The sequence below is a fragment of the Myotis brandtii genome, unplaced genomic scaffold, assembly GCF_000412655.1.
Source record: "Myotis brandtii unplaced genomic scaffold, ASM41265v1 scaffold708, whole genome shotgun sequence".
Lineage (NCBI taxonomy): Eukaryota > Metazoa > Chordata > Mammalia > Chiroptera > Vespertilionidae > Myotis > Myotis brandtii.
Window position 1 is genome coordinate 1798086 of NW_005370777.1, and position 12132 is coordinate 1810217.

General features: G+C 37.4%; 1 protein-coding gene across 2 annotated transcripts in view; it reads right to left on the reverse strand.

The window, feature by feature from the left end:
* APAF1 (apoptotic peptidase activating factor 1) overlaps positions 1-12132 on the reverse strand; it is a 75493-nt gene that overhangs the window by 24065 nt on the left and 39296 nt on the right. For both annotated transcript variants that reach the window (XM_005882353.2, XM_014530044.1), the window contains exons 17-20: positions 10203-10364; positions 6356-6484; positions 3026-3151; positions 1300-1419 (exon numbers count right to left, since the gene is read on the reverse strand). In XM_005882353.2, the coding sequence (XP_005882415.1) occupies positions 1300-1419; positions 3026-3151; positions 6356-6484; positions 10203-10364 (537 nt within the window). The remainder of the gene's footprint in view (positions 1-1299; positions 1420-3025; positions 3152-6355; positions 6485-10202; positions 10365-12132) is intronic.

Sequence of the window (12132 nt, forward strand, 5' to 3'; positions counted from 1 at the left end):
CTCTTGGCCGGTCTCTGTCTAAAGCCCTTGCTATTTCTTTCTCCTCTTCTCTATTGTTTCTCTCTTTCTTCTAGCTCTGTTTCACCATCTCATTGCATTCTCTTACGTTTCTTGCTACCTATCTTAAGCCCAATGATCCTGAAGACATCTGCTCTAAATTACCACCACTCAAAACTCCTATCAATCCTCTGCCAATGTACCTGACTCTAGGGCTCCTTTCCTCATCAGCCAGTCAAGAGATGCCTTCCTCTTATGTGTCCCACTCGTTGAGGGGCAAGATCTAAGGTACATCTGTTTGGATCCCTAAATGATAGAGCCTTTTCAATTTTGCCTTAAAAACTTTTTCCTACCCGGTCGACATGGCTCAGTGGTTGAGCGTCAACCTATGAACCAGGAGGTCACAGTTTGATTCCCAGGTCAGGGCACATGCTCGGGTTGTGGGCTCAATCCCCAGTGTGGGGCATGCAGGAGGCAACTGATCAATGGTTCTCTCTCATCAATGATGTTTCTCTCTCCTCTCTCTCTCTCTCTCTCTCTCTCTCTCTCTCTCTCTCTCTCTCTCTCTCTCTCCCCCCCTCTCCCTTCTGATCTGAAATCAATAAAAATATATTTTTTTTAAAAACTTTTCCTTTTCAGAAACATAAGAAGCATTCAAGAAATATTTTTGAACAAATGTGTGAGTAAATGAGTGAATAAACAGGTGTATTTCAGTATGTGAAGCCCCGCTCCTTCCAGCTCAGTTCCAGTGGGTCAGACTCCTTCCTCACTTGATGTGATTTTGTTCTTCCAAAGACCCTGTTATCATTTCCCTGTAATAACACTCCCATTGGTATGCCCATCCCCCTTGCATACTCCAACAGACATGTCTAAATCATTGCTGTGGACAAGTTCAAGTTTGTCCTCATGATATCCTAGGCTCCATGCAAATCAAGGCATGTACCACTGATACCAACAGAAGAGGAATGAGATATTTCCAAATACTATCTGAGCCTCAGCTCAAGACCTATATACTTAGTCAACTGATACCTGAGCATCTGTTGGATACTAGACAACTGTGCCTGAGCCCAAGCCCAAAAGCAAACAAGAAAAATTGTGAATTGTGAGTTCACCCAAGAACCTTGTATGCATATATGCATAGCCTATGGCCACAGACAATGGGGTGGTGAGGTCCTGGGGTGGGGGACTCAGGGGAGGGCTAGAGGGGGTCAATGAGGGTGAAAAGGGGGACATATGTAATACTTTCAACAATAAAGACTTATTTTTTTTTTAATTTCTAATTGTTTTCTAAAAAATACTTACTTGCAGACGTCTTATATTGTCAATTGCCAGAACCATCACTTCATTTTCTTGAAATACAACATCTATTTCTTGCTTTAACACTATAGCAGAGTTCTCACAAACTTTCTTTGTCTCCCAGAGCTGATTAAGAGATTTTAAAAAACAAAATAAGATTACTGTATTCTCAAAATCTTAATAAAGACAAGCCTTAGCAAAATACAAAACAAGCTTCACACTCCAAATGCCTATCATGCTAAAATATATTCAATCATTTGATTATAATTCAACAATAAACATTTATTAATTACATGCTATAGTAAGCAGCAGTTAGCATTGAAGTAATGGGTGCTAGAGCCCAAATGCCTTAGTGTAAATTCTAGTTCTACCTGTAACTTTGGACAGATTATGTAAACCCAGTGCTATTCAAAGATAAGAACCTTCTGCTGGTTCTCAAACTGTTTGATACCAAGATAAGGGGCTTGTACCAGAATGTAAATCCACTCTATTACACTACACACTGTTAACAGTGTACTTAGTGATTTTTTTAAACAAGACTCCTTGATGAAAGAAGCAGTGCATGGATTATCCTTCTGGCTCAAGCTTATTGAGACTGGCACTTTGTGTAGCACTGACTTAACCTTTCTGTGTCTGTTTCCTCAGCTGCACAAAAGACTGTTGTGAGGATTAGCAAACACATGTACAGCACTTTGCATGACATCAGGCATACAGTATATACTACATGAATTTTAGTTACAATTTGTATAAAGCACTGTACTAGATGCTACAGAGACAAACCAGAGTCCCTGGCTTCAACAAATTTATCATTTAAAATATGTGCACAAGTCAGAGGAGCAACAGAGTATTAGAGATGAGGAGTAAATCAAATGTATACCGAAGTCCAAGGCAGGATTTGGTAAGTACCATAAGAAAATGACTTAGAGTTACAGTCCCCCAGATGAAACACTAGGAAAGGCTTCAGAGGAGTCTTGTGGCTTGTAGGACCGTTAGGATTTTAATAAAGAGAGGTACGGAGAAGTCGGGTATTCCAAACACAAGAAACCACATAAGCAAAAGTAAAGAGGCAAGGAACTATAAGATGCTTGGGGAAATGTGAGCAGTTTAGTGTAGGTCACCTACAGAAATAAACTAGAAGACGGACTGCAGCAGAATGAGGCCATACTGTAGAAAAATTTGATAGGAGATTTAGTACACATTTACTTTGGTATGCAAAGGAGCCACTATCTGGTTGTTGTTTTAGCAAAAATAACATGGCTATATGCACATAAGGAAAATATCTTAGAAGCAGCAAGTAGAAAACCAAGCCAGAATCTAATACAAGAGAGGCAACAGGTAATGAGTATTTAAACTTGAAATGGAAAAGTAGAAATAAATGATAGAAAATGGAAAGGTAGGATCCATTGGATTTGGCAAGAAACTAGATGTGGGAATTCAAGGTAGAGGAAATAGTCAATACTACTCTGAGGAATCAAATGTAACATATTTAAATTAACCAAAATACAGTTTAATCACTGGACTCCTTCAGCACCTGGCCCATAGTAATATTCAATGAACATGTCCTAAATGAATGAAACTGTTATGTCCACATAATAGCACTTTTCAAGGATAAATCTAAATGTACTGGTTTCCTATTTCACTTCCCCCGATACTGCCCATCAATTTCTTAATTTGTAGGAGGTTTAGCTTACCATCAATAAATGTCTAAAACAAAAATGTCAGTATTTCTCACCCTGATTGTTTGGTCATCAGAAGATGTCAAAAACGAAGATCCATCAGGAGAAAACATCACACAATGAACCCAACTTAAATGTCCTCTGCAATCAGCCACTTTTAAACAGGAGTCCACATTCCACAACTACAGAATAAACACAGCATACAGGAAGTCACAATCATAAGCATTTTATATATGTACTAGAGGCCCAATGCACGAAATCCGTGCAAGGGGCTCAGCTCTTGCAGCCCTGGTTTCGTCCAGAAGGACGTCCAGAAGGTTGTTCGGCTGTCCAGTCTAATTAGCATATTACGCTTTTATTATTATAGACTAGAGGCCCGGTGCACAAAAATTTGTGCACTCGGGGGGGAAGGGGGGGGTCTGCAAGGGGCTCAGCCCTCGCAGCCCTGGTTTCGTCCAGAAGGACGTCCGGAAGGTTGTTCGGCTGTCCAGTCTAATTAGCATATTACGCTTTTATTATTATAGATACTAAATGACTTGTGCAGACTATTCATTGATTTCATTATTTTATATATTTATTTATTTATTTATTTTTATCTTCACCCTAGGATATGTTTATTAATTTGAGAGGAAGGGGGACAGAGAGAAAGAGAAAAACATTTATTATTGCCTCTGTACACACCCCAACTAGGGATAGGACCCACAACCTAGGTGTATGCCCTAACTAGAATCAAACCCATAACCTTTTGGTGCATGGGACAACACTCCAACCAACTGAGCCACCTGGTCAGAGCATTTTATTATTTTTTATCGCAAAAAACTGGAAACAACCCAAATGACCAACAGGACCAACTGAATAAATTACATATATTACCCATTGAATGGAATACTATGAGGCCAAAAACAGTAATGAGAAAAGCATCCTGATAATGACTAGTTTCTGGGCAATGCTGTTTACAAAAACAAAGCAGAGTATATATATTTCTGTAGAAGAATATACACACATATGTATATACACACTATGCAATACAAAAAAATAAGAAACAGTAAATATATAAATGGATACAAATGTGGAGATAAACAGTACGTATAAATACTTGCTTATATATGCAAAAAGAAACATTGGAATGTTAAACAAAAACCAAAATGGTTATCTATGGACAGGGGTGGAAAAGAGTGGAGGGGAAGGGATAATGATGAAAGCAAGACTTCTCTGAGTATAACTTATTATAAAGCTTTGGTTTAGAATCATGCAAACGTTTTATGTGTTTTTTAAAAATCAATTAAAAAATAGATGAACACAAGAAGCTTCTATATTCAGACTATTTTCCACTGTCATCTAATCCTCATTTCAACTGATTGCAAAATCCTATAACAAATGAAGGTACTAATTGTACATGTACACATTTCTCCTGTTATTCATGCTTGTTACAAATTGTCAGTGTCTACCACCAGCCCGGCTGTATTCTGTCCTCAATACTGCTGTAAATGACTCAAATATATTCCAGTCTAATGAAGTACCATATGTGCCCGAGTTCCTCTCATTACACTCTGAATTACAGACCTACTTTATGATTTCAGAATAGCATGGACAAACAAGTGCTTCATCACATGCCCAGTGGTTTTCAATCAGTGAGTTCTATGGCTACAAATTAAGTACATGAAATTTTCTCTGCCTTATCTCTAGAGTCCAAGGTGGGACACAAAGATGAAAGTGGTTATACTACTGAAAAATCTCCCTTGAAATCCTTCCCTCTCTTCCTTTTTAGTTCTTCCCCCATCATTTCTTTGTTACCCGGAGCCTCCCAAACCTCATCCCTGTATTTCAAGAAGAAAAGATAATGTTCCCAGGAGCTTTCTAAGAATAGGACAAAGATTTTAGAAGTGACAGGAAAAGCAGAAAGATGGGTTGCATCTCCACACCTCCTAAAAATCCTGACAAAACCCAGAGCAGGCCCTAGCCAGGTGACTGGTTGGTTGGTGCATTGTCCCCTACACCAAAAAGGTTGCAGGTTCGATCTCTACTCAGGGCACATAAGAGAGGCAACAGACCGATATTTCTCTCTCACATTGATGTTTCTTTCTCTCCCTTTCACACTGTCCAAAATCAATAATAATAATGATTTAAAAAACAAAACAAAAACACACACATTCTCAGGTGAGGATTAAAAAAAAAAAAAAATCCAGAAAGGGGAAATTTCCAACCACACCTACCTTGAGGATCTCCAGGTAAGGTGCAAGATTCCTAGCAGATCTGAAAATTTCAATCCAAGGCCTCTACCAAAGAGAACACTGCCCACAGCACCCTACTTCCCACTGTTTCAAATAGGACTGGAGTTTGTTCACACTCACTGCCTCTGCTCCCAATGGAACGGTTCTTGGCAGGGAAATTCTAAGTCGCACTGCTGAACTTAGAATTACGAGGAGCTTACAGAACTCATCCATTCACTCTCATTTCATCTGTCTCTCCATACTGAACGCCTATAGCTCAGCAACTCTCTCTCTCTCTCTCACTTACACACATACACACAGACACACACACACACCCCTTCAGAGTAAGGGGCAAGATTGGCAAACTCACTAAAAATTGCTGAAATAAGCACAGAACACTGAAGAAGTGCTTGCAGTAGTCAAGCTTCCTTTGAAGAGAACCTGTGAACCAAATAATTTTCCAGATAAAGGCCCATCCTCATTTTCTTGGGCTGTAATCAGAAAGGACTTCAAATTACCTAGTAGTAAGAACCACTTAAAAAATGGGTAGTAACAAAGCATGGAAAAACCGTCTTTGGAGGGAAAATATCAGGGAATTCATTGCTTTTTTAAAAAATATACCAATTCACTGGGTGGGATTCTTCCAGGGCCAGAGGCACAGACTCTGAATATAAACCTATCAGATAAGTGCTAAATTACAAACACAAGAGTCATTTTATTCATTAGTGCTTAGCTATGAACATCCTACGTTAACCAATTATAAATATATCTTCCATCTTATCCTTCTCAGTGATCTAAGAAATCTGAACTGGACTCAGCTCTCATCATTACTTTTACAGAAGAGCCTATGCCTATTGTTTAAGAGATGCTTTGTTTCTGCTTCGAAAACCAGTGGTCATTCCACTGTTTCCTCAGACCATGGCACATACTACCCATCCAACAAATACTTGGTGAATAATACTGTCATCCCCAATATGATTTGTCGTACAGTCAAGTCTTTAACCTGCTAAATAATAAAGATGGCCATATAGTTTAAAGCTATAAGTCATTATGCCATGAAGAAAATACAATTTCCCAAGCAAACATCCTCAGCAGTTAATGGTTTAAGCAGCCCATTCTTCATCATCCTTGTACCTCTGGAGACCCAGACTTCACAGCGTAAATTCAATTACTCACCTCCACACAGTACTGGGACAAAGCCACCACTGCCAAATGGTTATGGGGGGAGAAGTCACAGTACCGGATGGTGCTATTGTGGCCTATATGGATTTCTGTCAATAGGCCACTGGTATTAATGTCAAGAAGCTGTCAACATAAAAAAGAGAGAAGCTATGAAAGTAAAATATTTTTTAAAACAAGCTATATCCAAACTGAATGGAAATTTATTTCTAAAAGAATATCCCGCCATTTCAAATATAAAGTTTAAATCCTGAAAATACACTATAATTACTGATAATTAACATATTGTTAACAGTCATAAGTAATATATAAATCAATACATATATGCTCTTAAAATATCACTCATCTTGAAACATGTTTCCTATAAAGGAAAATTTATCACAGATGATCTCTCTGGCCGAGAGAGAAACAGAACCCCTGTGAAAAAAATGGAGTAGCCAAATTTATAGAGCAGTTCTTCCTAATGCTTGTTTATTCAAAAGAGAAAATAGATAATCAGAAATGAAGATGATCAAAATAATATATTGCAGAGGCTTGCTAAAATGAAATTAGTTCAATCATTTCTAGTTCTCTTCAGAGCTACCAAATTACTCCATTACAATCAATCATTTTCCCATTTTTTAACCAAAGAAGAGCTACTTTTGAGTAACTCAAACTTCATTTCAATTTTTGAAATATTTTTAAATGCTGAGTATACTCTTCAAAAATTTTTCCAAATGATACAAACACTGATACCAATATATATACAGTATAGCAATGTAAGGGCAAGGCAGTCTTGCAAAGGGAAATAAGCTTCAGCGGGAGCCATGAAAATGTCCTGGGAATGCAGCATGCACAGATGGTAAGCAGCACAACATCAGGGGCGAACCACAAAGGACAGGGAATCATACTTAAAATGCCTTCCAGGACAGGTCATTTTTAAAAATTAATGGCTGAGAGTGAGAGAGGAAACTTGGCAAATATGATATAGCCAGCTATCCTGATTATTGAGTAGCAAAAAGAAGATACCTAACAATAGGTGTGAACTAACAACACAAAAGAGTTGGAAAGAAATAAGAGGAGGGGAATGGAGAGACCAAAAGTTAGAAATTGGGATCTACATGTAGTTAAGGGCGATCTTAGGGTAGCTTTATTTTATTTTATTTTTAATATTTGTTTTTATTAGTTTCAGAGAGGAAGAGGAAGAGAGAGATAGAAACATCAATGATGAGAGAGAATCATTGATTGGCTGCCTCTGGGGATCGAGCCCACAACCTGGGCATGTGCCCTTGACCGGAGTTCAACCTGAGACCCTTCAGTTCACAGGTCGACGTTCTATCCACTGAGCCAAACCAGCTAGGGTGGGTAGCTTTATTTTAGCAGGTAAAATAAGGAGCTGGTCAGGATTTTTAAACTAAGAAGGCATTTCATGCAATATAAAACTATTTTCCTCTCTCACTGTAACATATCTTCTAAAATGTTCAAATTCTACTCAACACCATTAGTCACTAGGGAAATGCAACTCAAGCTACAATGGGATACCACTTCATGTAATAGGGTGATTATAATACAATAAAGGAAAATAAGTGTTGACAAGGATATGGAGAAATTGGAACTCTTGTACATTGCTAATGGGGATATAAACGGTGCAGATGCTATGGAAAAATGTGGTGGTTCCTCAAAAAGCTATGTACAGAATTGCCCTATGACCCAGCACTTCCATCTCCAGGTACATACACAAAAGAATTGAGAATAGAGGCTCAAACAGATACTTGCATTCCAATGTTCATCGCAACATTACTCATAATAGCCAATAGTTGAAAACAACCCAAATGTCCATCAGCAAATGAAAGGATAAACAAAATGTGGTGTATCCATATAATGGAAAATTAGGTAGCCATAAAAGTTCTGATACATGCTCCAATATGGATGAACCTTGAAAATAGTATGCTAAATGAAATAAACCAGACACAAAAGGTTCAATATTTTATGATTCCACTTACATTAAATAAGAATAGGCAAAATCAAAGATTAGATTAGAGGTCGCTAGAGATTCCAGGGAGAAGGGGATATGGAGTTTTTACTTACTAGTTATACTATAGGTTAGGGTTAGGGTTCGGGTTCGGGTTCGGGTTCGGGTTCGGGTTAGGGTTTCTGTTTGGAATGAAAAATATTTTTAGCAACAGTGGTGACAGTTGTACACTGCTGTGAATATGTTTAATGTCACTAAATTGTACATTTTAAACTGCTTAAAGTGGCAAATTTTACATCTATATATTTTACAACAAAAAATATTTGTAATCTTCAAGTTGTAAATTTAGTGGTTCCTTTTCTGTTCTTATAGTCTTTCACAAATTTAAGACAAAAGGAGATATTTTTATTTAGTTTCCTGATAAAGGGGTATAAACCTATAAGAAGCCAAGATCCAAGGGTCATAGCTACTAGATCGATAATAATAACGTAAACAGTCCCTCAGTGAGTTTTTATATAACTATATGGTATATTTCAATGTGTTCTTTAAAATGTAATATCTGAAATGAGGGGAAAAGGGAGAAGTTAGTAAAAGAATACAGACTTTCAGTTATAAGATGAATAAGGTCTGAGGATCTAATGTATAACATGGTGACTATAGTTAAGAACACTATTGCATAACTGAAATTTGTGAGGAGAATAAAACTTAAATGTTCTCATCAAAAAAAGGTAAACATGTGAGATAACAGTTGTATTATTTTGATTGGGGGAATCTTTTCATAGTGTATAGTGATATATCAAATCATCACATTATACATTTCAAATATCTTACATTTTATTTGTCAATTATACCTCAATAAAGCTAAAAATAAAATTGTAATATCTCTTATTCATGTCTTCTAAAATTACTGTTAGAATGGAATGTTGCTGAGCCATAAAACCTGGCTCTCCAAGTCATGATGTAACTTTGAACAAATTCCTTGGCTGTTCTAAACCTCATTTGTCTCATTATTATCATTGGGCAATTGCAATCTGCTTCTCCCTTGGGTATTTATATGAAAAGAAATTACAAATATAAGCTATTATTCGATTTGAAAGAGGAGGAAGGCATTTCCTTGTCTTTTACTTTTTTTGCATATCTTCCTCATTTACTTCATAGAAATCTCACAATTGTCTTCAGGCATTGATGAGTATTTTTTGCTTATCAGTCACAAAATCACAAAATTTTAGGGGTAAGAAAGCACTTTGAAAATCACCTAAACCCTGGCCAGGTGGTTGGGGCGTCGTCCTGTACACCGAAGGGTTGCAGGTTCGATTCCTGGTCAGGGCATGTACCCAGGTTGCGAGTTTGATCCCTAGAGTTTGGGTGCTTACAGGAGGAAGCCGATTAAGGTTTCTTTCTCTCTCTCTCTCTCTCTCTCTCTCTCTCTCTCTCTCTCTCTCTCGCTCTCGCTCTCTCCTTCCCTCTAGCTCCAAGATCAATGAAAACATGTCCTCAGGTGAGGATTAAAAAAAAAAGTTTTAATCACCTGAACCAACATATTCAAAATTTTAAAACAACAACAACAAGAAGTGATACAGAAAGTATTCTATGCTCTTAATCTGAGGAACACTGGATTAAACAACACCAATTGTTTCTGTACTGTAGGACTTCTTGAAGCCTTAAATAGGTTAGTATACACTAATTACTTATAAGAGGGAAGCAATACATGCCATTCCTAAACCTGTATGACCATGGAGACCTTTTCTCACAAGGCCTATCGACATCCCCTAGAGCACAGAGCTAAATCATGTAGCTATACTTTATTTATTTCAATAAACAATGTAAAAATGCAAAAATCAACAGAAGTTTTAATTTTCTTTAAATTTGGCTTTTTAAAATATTGGTACTTACAAAGATTTTATTTTTTGCTGCCACCATTATCTTAGAACCGTCAGAAGACCACGAACAACATTTCACGATCACTTCTATATCCTCTTGAGGCTCCTCCGAACTTAGGAAGAACTGCTTCACATTAATGCTTTTCCTCTCATTTGCTGATTTCACATCCCAAAGCTTTAATTACAAACATAACCAAAACATTTTAAGTTTATTTTAATCTCAAATCACACCTCTAGAATGCCACCAGGATTAAATATCCCGCAAACTACTCACTTTACCTAATGATTATTTTTACTTATTATTTTTATAACACTTTTAAATTAAGAACTCCAGTTTCATTCAGTATATTCCTAAAAAGAAAACAATTAGAAGCACTGCCTGAAATGCAGAATGGAAAACTAAATAAAATGTTCAAAGAGCCTTGCATGTGTGGAGAAGGCTGTGTGGACAGTAGGATGAGCTTGCAAGAAAAGTGAGATGAAGACGAACAACTTGCCACTACTGCCCTCTGCTGTGCCACGTGTGAAATGCGCTTCACATCTACTGCATGGACAGCATGCGGTAGATGTGAACACAGGACCCAGTCCAAGCCAAGTTATAATCTAGCATCCAGAGACACCATTCTGCAAAAAGGGAAATTAGAAGATATGCTGAAAGCTCTGCTTGGAAATCTTCTCAGAACTTGTCAGCCAGACATACTCTACAGGTAGAAGACTGAAGATTTTTCTCTGAATACCCCATCAGATCAACACAAAAGATCTAAAGAGTCTGACATCAGGAGTTCAACATTAAAAATGACAGCCAGCCCGGCTGGCATGACTCAGTGGTTGAGTGTCGACCTAAGAACCAGAAGGTCATGGTTCAATTCCTGGTCAGGGCACATGCCTGGGTTGCAGGCTCAATCCCCAGTGGGGATGTAGAGAAGGCAGCCGATCAACGATTCTCTCTCATCATTGATGTTTCTATCTCTCTCTCCCTCTCCCTTCCTTTCTGAAATCAATAAAAATATTTATTTTATTTTATTAAAATTAAAATTAAGAAAGATTCAACCAGAGGATCAGTATCAAGAGAATTTACCTTACTATAATTTAGGAGTCACCTAGTGGCTTTAACGTATCTCCTTTTCTAGAGAATCTAACAAAAAAAGTGCCCAAAGGGGTTCAAGTATTTCCTTGGAAGAGGTATATGCCAATACAATGTATTATTTGCATGTTTTAAGTTTAACTGTGTTCTACGAACATCAAAGAGATACAACAAGAAGATGACAAGGTCTCTGCCAATCATAAACCTATATTCAACCTTACCAGAGAAATACAAGACACATGAAAATGACTGAACTAAACAGAAAACATTTACAAGTAGAAATCGGAAGACAAATCAAGCAATTGCCTTTCTTTCTTCCTCTCTTTCTTTCTTCCTCTCTCTCCCTCTCTTTCCTTCCTTCCTTCCTTCCTTCCTTCCTTCCTTCCTTCCTTCCTTCCTTCCTTCCTTCCTTTTTCTTTCTTTCATTTATCTATCTATCTACCTACCTACCTACCAACATAGGTATACAGATAGATACGTACATATATACTCAGAACCAGATGGATGTTATAAAAGAATACTTTTTGAAGAAGGCTCTGCATAGTTTTAAAGGTCATTAAAAACTATGGACAAGTAAACTGTAGGCAAAAAAACAAAACACAAAAAAAACACTAAGAACAACTGAAAAAAACATATATAGAAACACTAGCTAAAATAAGCCCTCAAAATTACCCTGCCTAGAAGTGACAATTAGTGCTTAATATATGGGAGGGAGAATACAGAAATTTGGTAGGAGATATCAAGCTGTATTACAAAGCCATTGTTCTCAAAACTGCCTGGTACTGGCACAAGAACAGACATATAGATCAATGGAATAGAATAGAGAACCCAGAAATCGACCCGAACCAATATGCTCAAT